This window comes from Opisthorchis viverrini (genome assembly GCF_000715545.1).
Source record: "Opisthorchis viverrini unplaced genomic scaffold opera_v5_11, whole genome shotgun sequence".
Classification (NCBI taxonomy): Eukaryota; Metazoa; Platyhelminthes; class Trematoda; order Opisthorchiida; family Opisthorchiidae; genus Opisthorchis; species Opisthorchis viverrini.
The window spans coordinates 1,754,320-1,776,230 of NW_008751667.1; the positions used below are offsets into that span (position 1 = coordinate 1,754,320).

Genomic DNA, 21,911 nt, shown 5'->3' on the forward strand with positions numbered 1-21,911 from the left:
TTCTTTGAAGGCGTTTCCCTCAGACAGATGGGCGATATTGCTCAACAGGGTCAAACTAGCAGAGTAGCCAGTCAAGAACAGGTTGGTGAAGCGAGTTGCGGAAGTCGGGAACATCTGTACCTCATTCTGTCCAAATACCGGCTAAATCACATTACTGCCGAGCCGGTCATGTATTCAGCTACTAACCGGAGGTAGTTGGTTCTGAAGCCCTGTAGGTATTTTCGAGTTGTTTACGTTGATGATATTTCCAGCAAGGATGAACGAGCTGTACGATGCTTCTCATTCATTTTCAGCTGCTGGATGAATTTAAAACTGAAGTTTCAGCTTCTTTAACACTGTTTACTGATAGGTTTTGCGAGGGAAGGTCCTTCGTGCTAGAAAGTATGGTATCGATTGGTAGACCATTAGGAAGTGACTGATGGTACTCCTTATGGGGCATATTTAGTGATTCCCTAACATGAACCAGACCGATTTCATACTCCTTGTCTAAACTTGTGTATGTGTAAGTAGAAAGATGAACGATCACAATCTGAATTCAAGAGCACTTTGCTCACCAGTCTGTTTTACACCAGTCTTTTTTCTAACCAACAGGACTTTGTTAGCCGCAGTCAACTGGACTTACAAATCCACTCGGTCTCACTACCGACCGTTGTTCCTTTTGAACAACACTCAGAAAGGCAATCCAACTGTTGTATTGTGGCTGACAAGACAGCGGAAGCAAACGTACCCGCCTGCAAAGTCAGCTGCCGTATTGTTCTTGGAGTGTGCTTGTCCGAGAACAGACCAATAGCCCAACATGTTCCGAATCGTCTACCAACCGCAAGGCAACCGAACCAGTCGGGGTTCTCGACTGCGGTGGATCAATGGAGACGGACACGATATCGGGCAGTTGATGTGGTTCTACTACCGAGTGAGTGCGAGCCAGGCGAAGATCATATACGAACGGATGTTTCTGTTGGCAGCTTTCATCGCGATAAAACGACAGATGAGGGGATCAAGACTTATCAAATCCGTATTGTAACTGTACCGTTGGTGAGTGCTTTTCGATTACTTGTTGTGCGACGTAATTTCACCTCTTTTCATCAAATTGGGTCTCATGATGAGGCGATTTTTTTTTCGACAAAGGACCACATAATTCATCCGGTCACCCCAAAAAGAGAAGATGTGAGGAACTAGTCAGATCTTGACATTTGAAAAATAAGATATGGAAGTGACCCCTTGGCATTGCATAGGTGTGGGTTTTTTGTACGAATTTTACATGCATCCGTTGGATGTCATCACCACCATCATCATCATCATCACATCATCATCCATCATCATCATCATCATCATCAGCTGTAGGAACCGCGTACCTGTCGTACACTGGTTGTAGCTGCCACAGTTCCGTTCACCGATGGTTCAGGGAGGTGAGGTAGGTAGCTGATGGTTCACGGAGGTGAGGTAGGTAGCTGCGCATTGGAGGCGGGAGCTGATAAATTAGCGCGTAAATACAGGGCTGTCAGTTGGCTTTAAAGTGGGGGGGTTGGAGGGGAGCAGTGTATTGTAGGCGATACCTTGGATGCAAGAGCGCCTTTGAGGAAGTAACTGGGCCATCTGTTGAATGTTCGGATAACTAACCCGTTGGACAGATTGAGAATCGAAAAATGCGCTCCGAGGGCATGTAAGACGAATGCACTGTTGCTACACACCCCCTGGGTCACTTTCATTTTGGTCCGGACAGTTTTTTTTGTTTTACACCAAAGCAGCCAGTAAGTGAAGCTATGTTTTGTAGCAGGCACTCTCAAATCAGGGCCTGGACCGATAGCACCTTTGTCCTTGGACTGTCAAGAATCCATCGGTCTGATCTGCTGTGCTTTAGGGGGCCACATGTAGGTCACTAGCTAAGGATGTTTGCACGGGGCAATCTTAACCGCAGCTGACTTTAGGTTATACTTTGCGCAAGTCAATACCGTACGGAGGGATCATACAAGTATGTCGGAGGGTTAGAGAGAAAGGTCACCAGCACTGTTCTGATGACATGTAGTACTTCAAAGACCGACTCTGGTGAAACGTGGTGATTCCTGGCGATCAGCACGCGTTCTTCAATCAACGTGCCGGTTTAGATAGACATAACCTCAGGCCCATTTATTGTGGGGAATGTTGAACTCCATTTTGGTTCAAGGACACTGAACTATGTTTCAGAGGTCATTTCACACTTATAAGTCTTACTGGGAATATGGGGAGTCAAACGCTTACCTACGGATTAAGATGATATTACCGTGAAATCTGAAAAAGTGTCGTCTACAGGCATTGATTTATAAGTAGTTTCTCACTCAGAAAAATACCCTATTATCATGACCATCATTCCACCAGAATTAGGTAACACATTTATCTGCAGAATGTCACGAACTACTGAGTCTCTCGTGAATAGCATGTTAAGTTACAAATAACTATTTGTATTCAAACAAATGTTGCAACTTCTCTGACGGGCTGGCTTCTCTTTAAAAGGGCGGACTGTCCGTAATCTGGATAGTTGATTTTGTCGAGTCTTCGTCTCACTAACTACTTTATCAATGATTTTGTCTGGAAGGGATTCTCTTTTCATGTTTTTTAAACTGTCTGTACGTTGTACTTTCAGCACAAAATCACGTTGACGATTACGGTGTATCACCAAAGGACCGATGATGGTGAGTGGTACCTTTTTGAGGTTGTCAATCGAAATCTTAGAGAAAAAGAGCACATTTATGAGGAGTTTCATTCGTACGTGATGCACTAGAAGACAGCATTACAAGAACAGACCATTTAGCAATGAATCACCGCGACCATGACAGGCCTTCGGCCAATGGGAGCTTTAGACTGGATTGCGACCATGTGACTAACAGCGTCACGTGTGGAACGGGAAGAGGGAACAGAAACAACGATGATTCATTGAAAAGGAAGATAGATTTACACACCAGAATTTGCATACTAATGTGGCTTCAACCGGAGATTCAACTGTATCCAGCTGACTCGTTCGTTTATAGTGTTCTTCAATTGACTGAGTCCCAAGAATCGTGAAATCGGTTGTGGGGTACCAAAGAGTTTTCAGCGACCGTATGAGTAGTGTAACCCATCTAGAATTTGCAGTTGACCTTTACCTTTTAAAACTACCATCCCCGCTTCCCCTGTCAACTGACTTTCTTTATCGGCATGGTAGTTGCGTGGGAGCAACAAACCGTGATGCAGTCTACCAGAACAGATGAAGGAGCGTCCCATTCATTTATGCCTACCAGATAACTCTTATTTGGTTTGGCCTAGGCAATGACAGTAGATTTTTTGAATACAAAGGTGTGATATATTTACCAGGTACTGTGTAATATACTGAGATATCAAGCTATGTGATCGTAAATTATTATATCTCACCGACAATGAATACAACAGCTTTATTGCAACAAGCGAGTGCGTGCGAGTGCAAAAGTTACAATGGCCTAGTGCTATCTAAGGGGCACTTTTTGACACTGATCCAGGCTGCCTGATAGGCGTTTAGTGAATACCCATCAGCATCGATCGTGCTTCTGTGACATGCCTGAACGCTAATCACAATAGGTCGTGCTTTTGTGGCGTGCCTGAACACTCATCGGATTTTACTGAATTGATTGAATGATTGATTGGCCTGGATGCTTGCCGGCTTTCCTATTGAGATTTTGGTAGAGTTTTAGGGTCTCAGTAGGTTTCGGGCGTTCTGGAGTTACTTTCAGGAATCTGACCTTCCTGACATGAATGAAGTCCTATAACCTATTCGAGTCCAGTGGCTGGGTAACAGTACTCAATCGGTGATTTGAATATGAGCGCACAAACGTAAGGTCAAACGCAGCATTTACAAATGCCAGTCCACCTTACAGTTCTTACTATCTGCGTCACTTCATAGAAGGTAGATACCAACTTCTTAGATTGGTTGGATCTATAAAAAAACGATGAGTTGTATCATGTAAATACGAAAAAAACCTGTTGCTGCACTTTGAAAGTTGTCGGTTGTAATATACTTGCGTATTGAGCAAACTTAAAGCAACGGAAACACACGATTGCATTTGTACTTTGTGAGGGTCACGTTTATGATGTTGTGATGTTGACGATACTGACGTAGTGATAGGCTCAAAATTTTCTGAAAACAAACTTTTCTGCCTTATGACCTATAATAGAGCAAACTTCATATAAACGTTCTGGTAATCTTTGATATTCCGGGATAGGTCGTGCTTTTGTGGCGTGCCTGAACACTCATCGGATTTTACTGAATTGATTGAATGATTGATTGGCCTGGATGCTTGCCGGCTTTCCTATTGAGATTTTGGTAGAGTTTTAGGGTCTCAGTAGGTTTCGGGCGTTCTGGAGTTACTTTCAGGAATCTGACCTTCCTGACATGAATGAAGTCCTATAACCTATTCGAGTCCAGTGGCTGGGTAACAGTACTCAATCGGTGATTTGAATATGAGCGCACAAACGTAAGGTCAAACGCAGCATTTACAAACGCCAGTCCACCTTACAGTTCTTACTATCTGCGTCACTTCATAGAAGGTAGATACCAACTTCTTAGATTGGTTGGATCTATAAAAAACGATGAGTTGTATCATGTAAATACGAAAAAAACCTGTTGCTGCACTTTGAAAGTTGTCGGTTGTAATATACTTGCGTATTGAGCAAACGTAAAGCAACGGAAACACACGATTGCATTTGTACTTTGTGAGGGTCACGTTTATGATGTTGTGATGTTGACGATACTGACGTAGTGATAGGCTCAAAATTTTCTGAAAACAAACTTTTCTGCCTTATGACCTATAATAGAGCAAACTTCATATAAACGTTCTGGTAATCTTTGATATTCCGGGAAGTCTACACCAAAGGGAAGCACTGGACTCGAGCTTCGCTGTTATTAGAGCTCATCATCATCATCAATCGATTGTCACAACCAGGACAGTTACTGGGTTGTCATTCGATGAGTCGGGCACACCAATCACATCGCTCAAGTGTGTACACATTCGCCTGTTCAGACGTGATAATTCAGATGCGTCCAACGTGCGTTGGTGGAGTAGTGGTTACACGCTCGCCTCGCATGTCACATGTTCGGGGTTCGAATCCCGGCACGGCCATTGGATATGCACTGCCGGTGAGCTCCAGTAAGAGCGAAACTCGAGTCCACTGCTTCCCTTCGGTGTGGACTCCCCAGAATAATTACGCCAGAGCAGGAGGACGACCGTTCAAACCAGAGTGGTTTGACTAAGGACAAAATACCTATCCCGCAAAACCCCAGAAATGGCAATCTTCAGTAGTTTGAAAGACTGTACAGCAGAACATCACTTATCGACGGCGTCTTCTGTTGAGTTGATTCCTCGCATCCACAGTGGTCGAACTCCTGACCATTGAACAGTAGTCTGCACGCAGTGAAACCCATCGCAACTCCGCCACATGCGTTACTTATCCAGACATGTAACGATGGGAGACGGAATAACCGTTTATCTCTGCTACACAAACGAATAGTCTCCTTCAATTAAATCGCATACGCTTCTGTCTAGACCCCGATGCGTTACCAGTGATTTGGTGGGAATACTGTGTTCGTAAGAGACCCACCATAATGGCTGGCAGGCATGCGTGTGTTGATAGTGCGAGCGTATTTGGGAGATCTTCAGCTGAAATTTTGTCCTCTTGGTGGAGCTACTCCATGCTGAAAAGCCTAAGAGATGCTGCATCCTTACTGGGAATCATCAGCGAGTGTTGAAACCTCGATGAAACAGCTGTACAATGCTTCTGGGCTTTTGAGCATTAATTGACTGCGCTTACAGAACGAACTCTCCTCACTCTACCAATACAACTTCACTACATAAGTTAGAAGGTTGAAAGCACGCCAAGTTGTATGTATTCTCTTTATTTTTACGCTACATCCCCCAGTATGGAAAACCCATGGCTAAAAATTACAGTCAAAAATTTTGTCTTTGGTTTTTATCCGATGCCCCCCCGTCTTTTTGTGCTTTTTCTCCTCTGCCTGATACATAGTTAGAACCCATACAGCAAGGGGCCACCTGAGTGTTCGACTATTAAATGAATGAACTACACGTAATATCGATTTTCAACTGCCCCCCTATATGCCTAGATTTCAGAGTGTTACTCAAAATCATTTATGAGTTAGCGTGCCGAAAAATCGCCTTTGAGTTTATCGTATCATTACTGTATACAATGGAAATGAAAGTCACTAAACTGAATTTTTACATGTGTGACAAACTAGTTCACTGACGATTACACGTACATATTTTACAGTATGACCTACGTTTCCCCCCCTGACGTTTTTATGTACAATTTAACAGAACTGATACCGATCGATCGTCTTCAAAAGACGTTTGAAAGATTTCCTGTTGGAAAAACTTGGTCGACGATTGACATGGTTGCAACTGCTGTGGAAAGCAACCAAACAAAAGCGGAGCAGTCGGACGACATATCTGAGCATTTGCCCAAAGAATCCATCAATCGTAGACCCTCGTCAACCGGCACTGTACACAGTCTTCAAATACGCTATCGGTACAGCTGCCGCCGAAATTACTATGGGCCATCTTGTAATCACTTCTGCGCCCCGAGAGATTCAGCGCTTGGTCACTATAACTGTCATCCACAAACCGGCGCAATCATATGTCATCCAGGTTGGACTGGAACATGGTGCAACGTAGGTAAGTCCATCTTGAGTTCTCCGTGGTTCGTTCCTATCTTGAGGACCAGTTCCTCTACTTGGGAGTCTATCACAGAGAAGCTCCACATTAGTCAATAATGGGGCGCAATTTGGTGGTTCTGGACTTTGAATGATGTCAAATGTTTAACTCATAGTTAAATGCTTATTCAAGCGATGCAGGACGCTCGTGATCTTTTTCAAAGTTAGTCGGCCACGAAAATCTAAGGATAGAGGGAAGTCAACATGAGGATGACCAAATATTCTGAAAACTGTTCTTTCACTGCCAGTTGCTTTTAAAAATTAGTCTACATCCACAATTAGGGTACATCAAACGACATCGTTGATCAAAGTACAGGCAAAAGTTTCTTCCTATGCTAGTTTACTTCGGTGCCACAAAAGTCTGGAATTCTAGAGGCGCTGTCTACAAAAACCAAGGAGATATCAGTTTTTTAGTGATGATCATTCACATGGAAGTTATGGGCTTACGTATAGTCACAAAATAATGGCTAAGGAGAAGATAGTACGGCTACAAGGTCACTACGCTGTTGACACGTGATCCTCGCCGCTCCGGCTTTTCTGACCGGGAGACCGAAGGAAGAGTTTGTACGTCATCATCATCATCGTCATCATCATCATCAGGATCAGTAGAAGCAGTAAAAATAGTATCAGACTTCGAAAGAAAATACTCACTAAGCTTAATACTCTAAACTCTGTCACCCCATTCCCCTAGAGTCTAATGAAAACAAACATCTGGCTTCGTATTTATTTCAATTTTGTGTTCCCACTACTTGAATTTTCCCAGTAGTATAACCAAAGGATTTTCATTCCTCCAGCCATGTGCCCCGCTGGTTGCGTGCACGGAGTCTGCGAAGAGCCCAACATATGCACGTAAGTCTAAATGTAACTTTCAACTTTCATCGTGCTTTCAAACTGAGTGGTCGATTTTTTCAATCGAAACGGAATATTCATATTAGTTGGAAAGCTCGGGAAGGCCCAACGCGTCACATTATTTCAAAAAGTGACTTTTTGCTCAGGAAACTTGAGCGAGGTAGCCAAGCGCATAAAGTGCATGTTGCGCGCCACATCAGCACCATATTCTGGCCGAGACTCTCCAAAATCGAAGTGACTGTACTGTGAAGAGAATGATTCGAAACTCCATTGATGCACGACTCTAGTAACGTGTCCACCCCCAGGTGCAATCGGGCACCCATAAGGTGGTAAATTTGAGCACAGTGTCTGGTAACAATACCAACATCTGACTAGAACTTTTCAGCACTTGGGTAATTAACTCTATTAACTGTGCCGCCAGTGTTAACGGTTCAGTGCCGCTGGCGTCAGGTCATTACTATTTAGATCGGCGTGTCGAAGGAGTTGCGTATGTGAGTGACATACACGAGTTGTTACGTGGTAAAACAACACAAATATTGTTGTCTACGCGTAAAACACTACCCATAAGTTTGCCGATCGGTGTTGCCTTTATTGGGGCCCATCAGATGGGTGCCATCCGTGAGATCCCGTCATCCTCATGTTCCAACTGTACCTGAATTGGATAGATTTCGATATCTGGTCCCATTTGCACACGAATTTGGTTTTGACAGGAGCACCTGTAAAATTAGAGTTCAAGTAGAACATGAAGTTGGCGGAAACTCGAGGACACTATACACCTGATGAGCTCTAACAAGCGCAGAACTGGTCATGATCGGTTCGAGCGTTTTCAACAACCTTACGAGTAGTGTGCCATATCTGAACAATGACGTATTGTGACAGCTTGAATATCATGCTATTAGGAGAACCAGATCCGAACGTAATGAGACTACGTAACAGCCAATGAAATTACCTTTTTCGCTGAGACAGATTTCATTGGTTGTTCTTCACTCGCCCTTGACAGATGAGTTATAATTTTTGTACCACTTTTTTGACCCGCTTGTACGCATCAGTGATCAATAGGTCAGCCAGTTCGCATGTTCGTTGACTTTTTCTGGCATAAAGGCCACATGCACCAGGCTATCAATCGGTTCACGGTAATAAGAAGGCATTAATGAAGGTGTGGTCCACAACACATACTGACTGATGCAACACATTCAGCCGGATGTCTTCTGTCAAAACCAAATTTGTGCGTAAATGGTGGTGGCTGTCAGATCGCAGATCGTATCAATTTGTAAACCAGTTAGAAAGTCGACAATTGGAGTGCATCGAGGGTCATCGTTGACCAAAGTCCAGACAAGTGTCTTTTTCCTATGCGAGTTTACTTCGGTGCCACAAAAATCAGGAATTTTCGAACCCATCTGCACAAAAACCAGGGATAATGATCTGGTTAGCTTTCAACCGGAGATTCGAAGGGCTTTTTTAACCAATGACTGATAAAATTGCTGAACCTGATATTCTATCGCCTTTCATTACGGCTGAAAATATTTTTGAATTGTTCATCATAAATTAATTTCTTTATATCCAGAGTGAAAGATAGTAGATGGGCAAGTTAGCTAACCCGAGGATTGGACGGATAAAACCCCATCTTTTATTTGGGATTATGCCGATACCGCTGACACAACAGTAAAGACTTAATTCGATGTTGAAGCACGTGATCAAGCACAAGTGATGAAGACTCGGGGAGTAGAACCACCAGTTGAGCCCCCGTACGGTTGGAATCGGTGACAGACTTTTCAGGAGCCGCCATCATTTTCTTCGAGGAAAATATTTGGATATACTGAATGTCGTTCAAACAGTCTGCGCAGCATACTATGGAAGAGAGGTTCAGCTAAGATTGATTTGAGATTCTAGTTAGTAGTATGAGGATTTCCCTACGAGTATTCGTCTTCACCCCAAACATCCAAGGTGATTTTCGCATTCGAAACAGGACTACTGCGAATTCGGAGACTTGCTTTTTCTCGTGACTCACAACGAGTCTCATCAACCCATGAGGTCCATATCTACTAACGGGATAGCATTTTTATCAAACTACTTAAGAAGAAACTAGTAACTAACTTTTTATCGAGGTGCATGCAGGGAAAACAGCTACCACTCAAGGTTTCGGCAGAACGGTCGTCGCTGATAGGACTGGATCGTGATGCGCTACCAAGTGATCATTCAACATACTCTGGATTCTTGACCTTATTCAGAGATAATCTGCACTGCCATTCATAGAAGTGACCAAGACAGAGTACGGCTACCATAGACTAATCATCATTCTATGTCTTATCACGCAGCTGGCAGCGATAGAGATAACGATTACGCGTTTCAAGCCTGTCTTGTGAGCCGAGAAAGAATGCAGATTTGTCTAAGACCTCCTGCGTGTTGTCGCTTTTGAAAAAGTTGTTTCGAGGTCGTACACGTGATGCAAAGTGCCTCGTGGTATATCTTACCATTTTACACGTTTTGGGATAAAGTATGTGTACTTGATGAAGTCACCCCGCGGTTATGTTGGCCGTACTACTTTGCAAGGTGTGCAAACATTTACGGTCAATTTTGATGGAAAGGATATCAGATCTGGCTAAATATTGGTAGCTAGGGTGAGCTGATTGGCTGTCGGCTTGGAACAACGTGTGGCAGAGCGTCATCAATGCGCGTTCGAGTGGATAATTCATCGGGATAAAATCAACACTAATGAAATGCACACCAGTACCAAAGGTGAATCCATAGGTCGGAAGAATCAAGAGGCACAATACAACAGAAATGAATCAGTCAATTCAAAGAAAGATAGCTACTAAAGTGGATGGTGGTTGACTAAACAATCAAATTACAGGGGGACTGACTGGGACGCGATACACAGGGAAAGTGAACTGAACCAATCTAAATAAAGCAACAGAGCCAAAGAAAGCAAAGTACTCAATGAACCAACCGGATGCAACATAGCCAGACCACAGAGCAACAGAGTTAACTGGAAGTTCAACCACGTTACTTAGTGCCCAATCTTCAAGCCGCCTGCAGGATGTAAGTTATCACCTATCTTTTAGAAACCTTATTACCAAGAGCAGAAAGGAGACGGATTATTCACCTAACCGCTCATTAACGATGTCCGCACTCGCATGGTGACGAAACGTTTGCAAGCCGATGATCAAGCTCGATGAACAGATCAACAGCCAAGAATATCAGATTGGTATATTCTAGCAGTCAGTAGATATATATTGTCATCACAACATACTTCCAAGATCCGGCGTGTGTTCCAGTAATCTAATGTGTCCGCAAAACTCTCCAACCACAAGAAGTTGGGTTCCAAAGGTGTTTGTTCGTAGGAGTTGGAAAACACAAGGGATGTGGTACTCTTCAGGAAAATCAAATCTACAAAGGAGCACTTAACATGTCAGGGGGAGATTCGAAGCTCAGGCCTACCGCTTGGAAAATCTAGGCTCTTATAAATCTAGAACTTTAGGCTCCACGAGATACATCTTAGTGCGCTCAAGTACTTTTTCTTTTCTTTTCCTTGCAGTCTAAGATGAATGAACTCGATCGGACACCGAAGAAATTAAGGGGAGAGTTGTACGGATTCAATAGCTTTCGATAGAGCCAAACATTCTGGTCTGAAGGTATGGTCATGGGTGATGAAGACAGTCATACTTTTAGCGAAGAATGGAGGTGATTCGGAGCACAGAGAATCTCCCTAGGAGACGAAGGGTGTTGAGTTGAACCCCAATGATCCATAGTGTTTCGTGCAGGTGGAATTCCTTCGAACTATGTGTAATCTGCCCTTCATCTAGTGAGAATTCAACCAACTTTGGGTTCGACTTTAGTTGAGTATGGTGTGCTGACAGATTTTCTAGCAGAGTGCTTTGTTAGTGTACGAATAGCGAAATGAATAGAGCTCATCCTCTATTTAACTGTATCCACTCCTTCCGCAGCTGCTCAGATGGATGGAGCGGTCCTACGTGTGATGTCTGCATTCCTACACCCGGTTGCAAGCACGGTCAGTGCAAATTCAATGTGGACCACGCTGATTTCGAACCATACACATGTCAGTGTAGTGTGGACTGGACGGGAATGCTCTGCACTATAAGTGAGTTTGTTACCGCGCCGTATAGTCCATTCCCGTACGCCATCCAGTGTGGTCACAGCGCGAAAGAAACTTCCTTTCGATGAATTCAGGTTATGCTAAAGCCTTGTACGACAGAAATGAGCTGCTCCGGGGCTGCATGTTCCTGGACTTTTACCAAAATTTCACTACCTGATATTTCCTCACGGTGACTATAAATTTTGATGAATTTGAAAACTACTGACGCTAGTTAGAGACGGGTGATACTAACCATGTAAATGAATGAATGCTGGTGAAATGAAGAAGGCCTTTGCTGCGGAGCTGTCTACTAGAAAACACCAAATGAATATATTGGACAGGGAAGCGAAACTCTCATATGCATCTTGTTTACAAAAACTGAATATCCATCCTCTCCTTAAACATGTCTTCCTGAGATTATCTGGATAATAATTGATTGTTACTCAGATGCTACAAAGCGACTCCACATATTTCGTAATACATCTCACTTTTCAGGAGACGCAAAGCGGATTTACAAGGAAACACTACTCGGATGCCTTATCAGTAGTATCAACAGTTACACTGGTAGCTCGGATGGTGAGAGGGTGCATGATAGCGAAACGTCTGCAAACCAGGTACCAAGTTCAAAAAAAATAATCGACTGCTACCTGATCAACAGCTAGTTGGTATCACGGGTTTCAAGTTGGGAAACAAGGTGTGGTGATCAGAGAAAAATTAAAGTACTCTTCGAAAAAGACCTACAAACGATGCATTTACAGACGATGATTCAAGCTGTGTGTAATTGGGCCTTCAGGCGAACCATATCCACTCGCCTCGCAACTTTCTGTCTTCCGTTCCTACAGGTGTTTTTCTAAAAGGCCTTATGATCTCTCTTCACATTCGTATTGACCTTTGTGTAAGTCAGTCAGAACGTTACCAAAAATACTCCAACGTCATTGGTGGAATATGGTAATTGCTCTAGGCATTTCTGTGAACCAACCTCTTGTTAGAATCTCTGAGGATTTCGGAAATCCCAGGCTGTGAAGTCACATCACAGTTGAACTTATCCACCGCTGCAAAAACCGGACAGGGTTCTCGCCATTTCTATGGAACTCATCAGGTAGACATTACCCACGAATGGTAAATTAAATCCACGTGGAAATGAACAGGTGGTTGTCAATTAACTTAATGTTGACAAGTCCATTTTTTGTAACGTTTTTTAACTAAATGGACTGAACCAAGACCGTTTCGCATCTCATTTAGAATGATGCATAAAATCGAAAGTTTCTTTTGGAATGCACTACTCGTATGGTTGCTGAAAAGCCGTCAACCTCATGAGTAGTGCATTACAAATACGCATGTATCGCAATATCTCGAACATGGTAGCGACTGAAACATGAGGCGGCCTGGTGCAGCACACTCAGTCGCCTGGAAACATCACAAACAATCGTTTCAGCTGGGTTCCAGGTGAGTCTCTCGAAAAACCATACTGGTTTGCAAATAAGTGTGCTTCGATAAAATTTCTTTATTTAAAATGAAATTTCGGATGAATTTCAGTTGAGTCCCCAGATTAACACCAAATTACTTTGCAATTGGGTGCTTTTTCCCATCTTTCATACTGTTCGGCGGGAACTCAACACAGAGCACTGGCACCTACCCACGCCAAAGTTTAACAATGAACAACAGTTGACCGATCATCCATGAGTTGGGCTTGTTCGCATGATAGTATTGATTTTTAAAAGCATACTCTGTTGTTTCAGAGAGCGAGGATCGAAGTCACAAGTGAGTAGTAGTGTACAGGCTTCAAAAATATCACCGGAAAGTATACGTCCAAAATTCCAAGGTGAACTCGGAAGTCACTGCATTACAACAATAAATTTGTCAAGTGTTGCTGTGTCTACTTTCCTCATTTGTACCTTTTTCGCCTCCGAAAAACAACAGATACAAACGCCTGCTCACTCACTCCAGACATATGCCAGAATGGTGGGACGTGTTTAAACACCCCGGATGAGTCCGGATCAAAACCACTTTATGTGTGTATGTGCCGAGAAGGCTATCGTGGCACTCACTGCGAGCAGCATATACCTGGATGTGCCTACCATGGGTGCAGTGGAGCTGGAAGATGTCAGGTATGTCTTGTATCGGTCGTAATGTACTTGGTATTTTCTTCGTAGCCACAAAATGACTGACTCAACTTGTGGGGGGGGGGGTGCATCTACTGTCTCCAAGAGACACAGATGAACTTTGCTCATAGCTGATGTCCTAGTGTGGGAGCTCAGAGTCTTGAAACATACGCCATAGAGCGTACATAACATTCATCGATGCATGGGGGCGAGATGGATCAAGTGGTTAGAGCACGAATTTACTGACCGGAAGGTCCATGGTTCGAACCCGACCTCTGCCACTCGACTCCCCCTGTCTAGGCTTGGGCAACCCGACAGTATCCCAGCCCCCATGCTTCCTTCGGGTGGCATGGCAGCTAGGCACCGAAAGGGCGCTACAGCTGAACGATTATCATTATTATTTATCGACGCACGCGGGTGTCTCAACCATGTTTGTTTCGAGTAAGGCGACCGCACGGCCAGACTATGCCCTTTGTGAGCAATATTCAGGTCTGTGAATTGCAAGATCAACGCAGCAACAGCTGTGATATCTTCCGCATCAAACTAGTGTGTTTATAGTCCAACAGCGTCAGGGTTGTGAACACATCCAAGATGCTGTAAACGTCTGCCCCGATCAAAAGCCGCTGGTAACTTTATTAATGGATGATGAACTATCCACTCATTGTACAACCCGTTTTGGACATTCATCCATTGACGCCAGTACCACCACACCTTAAGGAATCGATGATTCCGCAGTGAGTAAAACGCAGTGGCGATTGGATCTACATCACTACTCAGTACGGGATCGATCGAAATATGCAGATTTGGTCGCATTTTTCCAAGGGAACTGGTGGGCCAGCTATTTGAACCATTTCGAGTGGCTAGTGGATGTCTTTTCCAGACTTTCTACTGTTAGCAAATAGAAACGTGGAAGTGTGATGTCAGTGACTGCAAAGATCCGCGTTATGTCTGCAATGCTCGGTTTTGTGGACCATTATATCTGTGTCGATTTACACTGAAACTTGGCTGGTGAACTTTACCAGGCTTGGATCACATAAACAATGCAGTCAGAGTTTCGTGGTCTTAATTTCAGCCCTCCCAATTGCCTTGCAGATTGCTTTCAAAAAATAGTGGGCCATTTTATGTTTTTCAGCGTAGTTTATCTACTGAACTAACAATATGAGGCAATTTTACGTCTTTTTGTGACTACATAACATCGTTTTCGTAGTTTCACGGCTTTTTTAGCCTTTTGATTGCCGATTTTTTGCCTCAAGGCAGAAGACAAAAGTCGCCACCTTTTGCTTATAGACTGTAAAGGACCTCCAACTTCAGTTCGCCTTTTCGTAAAAGATCTCCACAGTTGAATGAAAAAATGAAATAATATCTCTCCAGTGGTATGAGCAATTTTCGTACAATCTTCTAACTTTGGTCCGTTCAAATTACTGTGGCAGAAGCCTTCAGACTAGAAAACAAAATTAGTCAAAATTTGGAAAATAGTCAAACAGATCGCAAATCACAAAATCTCCTCAAACGATTATCGATCTGTGATTGGTTAGGAGGAATGAAGCTCTCGTTTGAGAAGTCGTCACTGGAGCAGCCAATCAATACTTGACCACGTGATGTAGTTTCCGTGATTGAAACACAACTTGACCATAGTCTAAGTGAAGGCTAATCACGCTGCTCGTATTGAGCCACTGGGTAGACGGTCACCCGTTCGAGATTCTGATTTTTGCGAGATGCGCACTTCTTCCCAATAAGGATGAAACAGATGTACAATGCTTCTCGACTTTCCACAAACTACCAAAATATTGGCAGTTTGGGTGTACTTTTCTGGTGGTTGATCCGTTCGCTTGGCAACCAGGCTGCGAACGAGGAAGTACCCACTCGGTTACACACTGATCATGCCTCCTCGACGAAAAGTTCGCAAACTAATTGCCACACTCTTTGAGAAGACAAGCGGCCAATTGATCCGCCTCAGGACCCACAAACTTCAAGATCGGCCACTGTCAGGGCGCGCCCAGACAGGAGAAAAAGTACACGTGCAGAGAGTGGCGCATCCTCAAGGTCACCAACGGTTCGACACGTCCGGAAAGTAGGTGAGTTGGCGGCTCCCACCAAACGGCTTAGCAACACACAGGACCAGCGTAGTGGGCCTGAGAATGTTCACGACCGGAACACCGCCATTGGCTGTACGGAGCGAACAAGTGAACGAGCATATTTGGCCAATTAGTCATCCTATATATCTACGCAGACGCTCTGTACGTTTTGTCCTGGCAATACAGCCGTGTCCCCAGTTCTCTCTCTTCTCCCTGTCGCGTAGTCTGGCAGGCGCAGTGCAGGCTTAACCCCATAGCTCGACCACCGCACAAGATACAACAGTCACTGACTGGGTTGCACTGAGCGGCTCAAACAAAGCAATCAAGTGTCAATTGTACCATCAACTAACGGGTTTCACCACCCATGTTTCAGTCCACTTCCCATTTATGGCTCTTTACCCAAAGCATGCATGGGAAGCAATATTCCAGATTATTAATGAGGCTAACTGCACAGCGTGATTTCACTGCACTTTTTCATTGGCTCGTTCATCGAGCCGGACACTTCAATTCCACCAATAGTCGAGGTGACATAACCAGGGTATTGGGTGGGGACGTGAGGCGACAAAATTCCACATTGTCTAACGAACTAGTCAGTTTTTCTGCCACCTATCGTGTCTAAAACGGGCCTTTGCAGACTCACCTTCAGAAAGTAAACGAACCAGTGGGTCTTCTTATGCGGATTTCGTCCCGTGTGTGAAGCCAACCTATGCCGAGAAGCCGAGAAGCAATGTACAATCAACAGTGTCTGTCTAAGGAAAATCAAAGTTTTGAACCCGCGACATTCCTGCCAGTGCTCGAACATCTGAGCAAGCGCGTATAATCAGTGATGCGAGTAGTTATCATTTGGATACAATGGAGTGCCACTCATTCTGTAATCACAGAAACCAAATCACGTTCTCACATACTGACCAGTGACTAATTCTCCGGAGGCTTCACCTATACTTTGAAACAATTCTTCCTCCGAGCTACTTATTGATCGTTAGTAGTGTGAAGAGATTGACTGGTTCGCATTGATTGGCTCCAATGGCGGTACGAAATCTATCTGCAATCAGCTTAGATGAACGATACAGTTTAACTGATGAGCGAAAACTACATATGAGAAGTCTTCACTCGAGCATCCAGTTAACACGTCACCACATTATGTGGTTTCAGTGGCTGATCACAATCAGCAGCCGCTCGTAGCCGAATGGCCAAGTGTTCAAACTACTCTCTGACGGTCGCCGTTACGAAACTCGATAGCGTTCCATGAAATGCACGCTACTGATGACTCCAAATAAGGACGAAACAGCCACACACTGCTTCTAGACTTTTCGGCATAGATTGGCTTCACCTACAGGAGAAAACTTTGATTAAATATTCCGAAATTTGCTCGCCCTACGAACGATCCATTGGGCTTATCTTGTAACGCTTCCTGTGTTCCAAATTACGGTTTATTGTGTCTTGCTTGAAAAAAAAACTATGCTATAATTTAAAGGAAAAACTGAAGTCGTATCAAAACACCAGAAGTCTTCTTAGTTGATCATATATGCAGGTTTACAGCGTCACTTCCCTTATCAGGTATGCACACGGCTGTTTACAATGTTTCGTTTCCAGCCCGACGGTCAGTGTGACTGTCACGAGGGGCACTACGGTTCTCAATGCCAATTCAACCAAACTGACTGCAACCAGAATCCATGTATGGGAGAACTGTCTGAATGTATACCCACCGCGAGATTCGTTCAAGACAAACACGACCTCAGAACCCCGATGGGGCTTCAACCATCAGGTCAACCGAGGGGTTTCAAGTGTCTCTGTGAACCAGGACGTTATGGAGGCAACTGCGAACAGGAGCTGAACGCTTGTGAAAGAGAACAATGCTTTAATGGTATGTTGCCCGATATGCTCGTCCGCCATTTTGCAATATATTTAGTAGATCTATGAATTTCCAGATTAGGTTACGCGTTGAAGATATGCGAAAGGAGAGACATCATCCATCTAGAACCTTTTTAAGCAAGCAGAATTGCTGGACGAGCTAACCGAAGAAAGGAATTAGAGTAACGATAAACTCATCCGGCCTTGCTACTCTAGGGTTGGAGAAGACGACGGTGCTCCAAGCACCCTCCTAGCTTCATACTAGACCATAGAAGTACGAAAAAAATTGAAGTGTCGTCAAGTCCTTTCCTCAGTATATATCTGAAATCCGCGGGAATGATTTAGGAAATTGCCATTCGTTTAGGACAAACAGTGTGCTATCGACGGTAGGAATGTTCGGGACTGCTTAGTGCTTCACATCCCGACTGCGATAGCTCACAAACCATACAAAACACCGGTCGCACAATTGGTCGGTTGAACTATCTGGTGCGTGACGGGGTATTCAAGGTCAAGTCGACACCGATGAGGAGAAGACAAGCGAGCTGAGCTGAAACCACACGCTTAATAGACCCTGTTTAATTAACCTTCGTCAGTTTGGGGATGTTAACCTTCCACATGCTAGTCAAATGGAGCAATACAGTGGAAGTAGCGAACTGCCTATAGTTTGCTAAGTCGGAACGAAGGTGTAGCAAACCTCGTGCCTTGTAAGGCCGCATTTGTTCCACACCAGTCACTCCGACAGGTAAATATGGAGAAGCTGGTCACCAACCCTAGACAAGAGCGACGTAAAATTTACAAGCTGTTGCGTTTGTCCTATTTTTATGGTGTACACTCTAGTCTACGTGATCCACCCAAGAGGTTTGCTGGAATACAGTTCCACGATCAATGTAGATTCCCCTTTTGGTTTTCACAGGTGGGCGTTGCGTCAGTATGCGTCACGGTTATCAATGCATCTGTCCACCAAGGTTCACCGGAAAGCATTGTCAAATACCTGTGCAATCATGCCAAGAAATATCATGTGCGAATAATGGCGAGTGTCTCGAAGGGGGAGTGCATTTCAGTTGCCACTGTCCTTTCGGCTGGACTGGCCCAACTTGCCGACAGAACGTGAACGAGTGTGCCGAAATACCACGACTCACGGGACAAGCACTGTGTGAACACGGAGCCGGTTGTAGAGATTTGCCTGGGACTTACCAATGTCTATGCCCAGCAGGATGGACCGGGAAGCATTGTGAAATCCCCCAAGAACCGGCGCAGTGTTTTTCCGGACAGAACTGTACCCGAACAACGCAACATTTGCGCAACGTTACGCAGTCACAACAATCGACCACTCACGTGGTAACCCTTTTCACAATCGTCACCATTACAGTTCCTATCACAATCGCTGCATCTCTATGTGGACTTGTGCTCCTGATATCAAATTATAGGTCACGTGTTAAAGGAAATCGATACGTGACCATCAATTGCGATAATCACGGCTTCAAACCAAACAATTCCTACGGCCCTTCGGAACAGGATACGCATTATAGGAATGTGTTCCCAGCCAATCAGTCGCACGGCTCATCAACGGATGTGTCAGACATGGTTACTTGTAAAAAGAATAGTAGTATAGTAAGCATTATATCGGACAGAACAAGCGACATGACTGACCCGCTTGACCATTTACCCCATTCTAAACAAAAATCAATAATCACACAAAAGCAATTGAAGTTCAGCCCGGAAGTCTTGACATTACAAACGGCCCAATTACATTTCGATTCACAACCCACTTACGCTGTTTGCGAAAATCTTATATCGGATGAACATTTTATGACAAAACTGTACGCTAGATCATCTCCCCCGCCACCGTACGAACCCGCAGCAGTTATTGGTTGATGGGATCTTCGTTTGAATGCGGTGCCCCCGCTCACCACTGATCGATCAAGTACGTCTTGAAGCTGTGTGGATCGTGCAGCGCTTGAGGTTAATTTCAAACCACATCTGACGAACACAACTATGTACAGATAATCATGACGGCGATGAACTGCAAACTTGATATGTTCGCAACAAGTATGCATATTTTTCACAGATTTTCAACAATTCGATCATTATCTTATGAAAGCATGTTGAATCCGTCCAAATGTGTGTTCCAAACCCAAATGAACAAGCGATCACGTTCTACATGAGAGATGAATACGCACACGCACACACAGACAACGACCAAATTATTACGCCTTCTTGAGTGTTTTCCTAACTAAAACAGGGTCGACTTCTACGAGGGGAAAAGTGAGCCTGAAGAAATATAGAAATGGCACGTCTCATTTTCATTCGTCCATATTCGAAGGAGTACGGGTGTTGGAGACTATGATACATTGATTCAAATTGGTGAATCATGCGATCCATTAGCATACCAAGTCACATGATACGCGTCTAGGATACGAGCATATGAGGCTCTCGTTGTCGACTGATGGATTATGATACCGTTTTATTCGGAACCGACTGAAACTAAAGGAGACGAAGTGGTAGTTTGGGTCATATGAATGCAGTTTGACCTGTCGATCATGAGACCCCGTGGCATTCGGAAGCCTTTGGTCAAAACGAAGCGCACAGTCCCGTATGCGTGAGCGTCACAGCCAGAGGATTGCAGGTGTGAGAATTTGACCTAACCATTCGATTTTTTAGCCTGTCGGTTGACTTCTACGTCGATCGAGCTCAGCGTTTCGAAGGAGACTATATTTGGCTAAGGTAGCAAAGACCTCTAGCGACAGGCTACTTGTTTGTACATTTGTTTATTCAGCGCCACATTACCAAAAACAGTTTTATAACAGGTTCTCCACACCCACGAAAAGGCTGATTTCGTACAGCAGACCAAGTTAATCAATAAACGCACTGTCACCCAATCGCCGGTACTTAGGTGAGCTCAAATTACACCACCTGGACCCTTGCATCAAAAGCCTAAATTGCCTTGGCTTTAAAAAAACAGTCCATTGAACATACATAAGAAACCGGGTACCAGTTAGCCGTAGATTCACGCCATTTTCACAAAAATAGCAGGCAATCGCGTCTCCGAATGCTGGTTTAAACCGTCGAGCGGATACATCGTTCAGCTGTAGCACCCTTTCGGTGCCTAACTGCCACGCCACCAAAGGGTTGCAAGAGGGCTGGGATACTGCCAGGTCGCCCAAGCCTAAGCAGGGGAAGTATAGAGGCAGAGGGGGCGAGATGGCCCAAGTGGTTAGAGCACGAATTTACTGACCGGAAGGTCCGCGGCTCGAACCCGACCTCTGCCTCTCGACTTCCCCTGTCTAGGCTTGGGCAACCTGGCAGTATACCAGCCCTCGTGCAACCTTCGGGTGGCATGACAGCTAGGGACCGAAAGAGTGCTACAGCTGAACGATTGTTTTTAATTTTGGAGAGGCAGAGGTCGGGTTCGAACCACGGACCTTCCGATCAGTAAATTCACGCTCTAACCACTTGGGCCCTCGAGCGGATTGCATGTCACCTGTTCGCCAAGGCGAGTTGGCATGTAAAACACCGCGATATCAAATTTCATCATATAAGATTATTGTACGTCGTCTGAGGACAAAATCGGTGCCCCAGCCCATGAGAACTATCCCAATACTGAGTAGCAGTCATTCGAGTCTCAAAGCTGTCCTTGGCAAAACTCAGCACCAAACCCCATGGGATCATGGAAGAACACCACATGTTTGACTGCAAAAAGGCTCATTTGTTTATACAAAATAATGTACATTAGTATCCTGGCGCCGTATGCACGTTCTCAACCAAGCGCGAATTCAATGTTTAGTCGCCGTCCCAAAAAGTGTGTATCCTTACCCAGGGTTTTCAGTGCCATCTGGAAAAGCATAAGAGAATGAAAGGTAACAGGGGATGGTGACAAAAACTAAGTCAAACAGGAAGCAAGGGCAGCGCCACGGGATGCGGCGGTTAGGATTCGCTAATTAAGAAAGATGGGGGATACCCATGACTGACTTGCCAGTTTGATAGATGAAAAGAACGAATACATTATCTATAATTGTCTTATTGGACTGTCGTCTTAAGGGTACACCTTTCTCGCAGTAGCTCCGAGAGTCCGGTCGACCGTCACACTGTACAATAAGATGCAGTGTTTTAGCGAAATACACTCATTTGCAAACCAATTTGGTTCTGCGAGAGACTCACCTGGAACCCAGCTGAATCTCTCGTTTGTGATGTTTCCAGGCAACTGAATGTGCTGCACCAGGCCGCCTCATGTTTCA

The 21,911-nt window shown here is 44.4% G+C and overlaps 2 protein-coding genes across 2 annotated transcripts in view; one reads left to right on the forward strand and one right to left on the reverse strand.

The window, feature by feature from the left end:
* Nucleotides 1-591: 591 nt before the first annotated feature.
* T265_12709 (hypothetical protein) overlaps nt 592-21,911 on the forward strand; it is a gene marked incomplete at both ends in the record, with an annotated part of 29,588 nt that continues 8,268 nt past the window's right edge. Inside the window, 8 exons of the mRNA XM_009165059.1 lie at nt 592-1,032; nt 2,618-2,666; nt 6,312-6,668; nt 7,501-7,555; nt 11,500-11,654; nt 13,569-13,756; nt 17,419-17,689; nt 18,590-19,539. Coding sequence (XP_009163323.1) covers nt 592-1,032; nt 2,618-2,666; nt 6,312-6,668; nt 7,501-7,555; nt 11,500-11,654; nt 13,569-13,756; nt 17,419-17,689; nt 18,590-19,539 — 2,466 coding nt within the window. The remainder of the gene's footprint in view (nt 1,033-2,617; nt 2,667-6,311; nt 6,669-7,500; nt 7,556-11,499; nt 11,655-13,568; nt 13,757-17,418; nt 17,690-18,589; nt 19,540-21,911) is intronic.
* Nucleotides 21,370-21,911, reverse strand: part of T265_12708 (hypothetical protein) — a gene marked incomplete at both ends in the record, with an annotated part of 9,832 nt that continues 9,290 nt past the window's right edge. The window contains one exon of the mRNA XM_009165058.1: nt 21,370-21,508. Coding sequence (XP_009163322.1) covers nt 21,434-21,508 — 75 coding nt within the window. The remainder of the gene's footprint in view (nt 21,509-21,911) is intronic.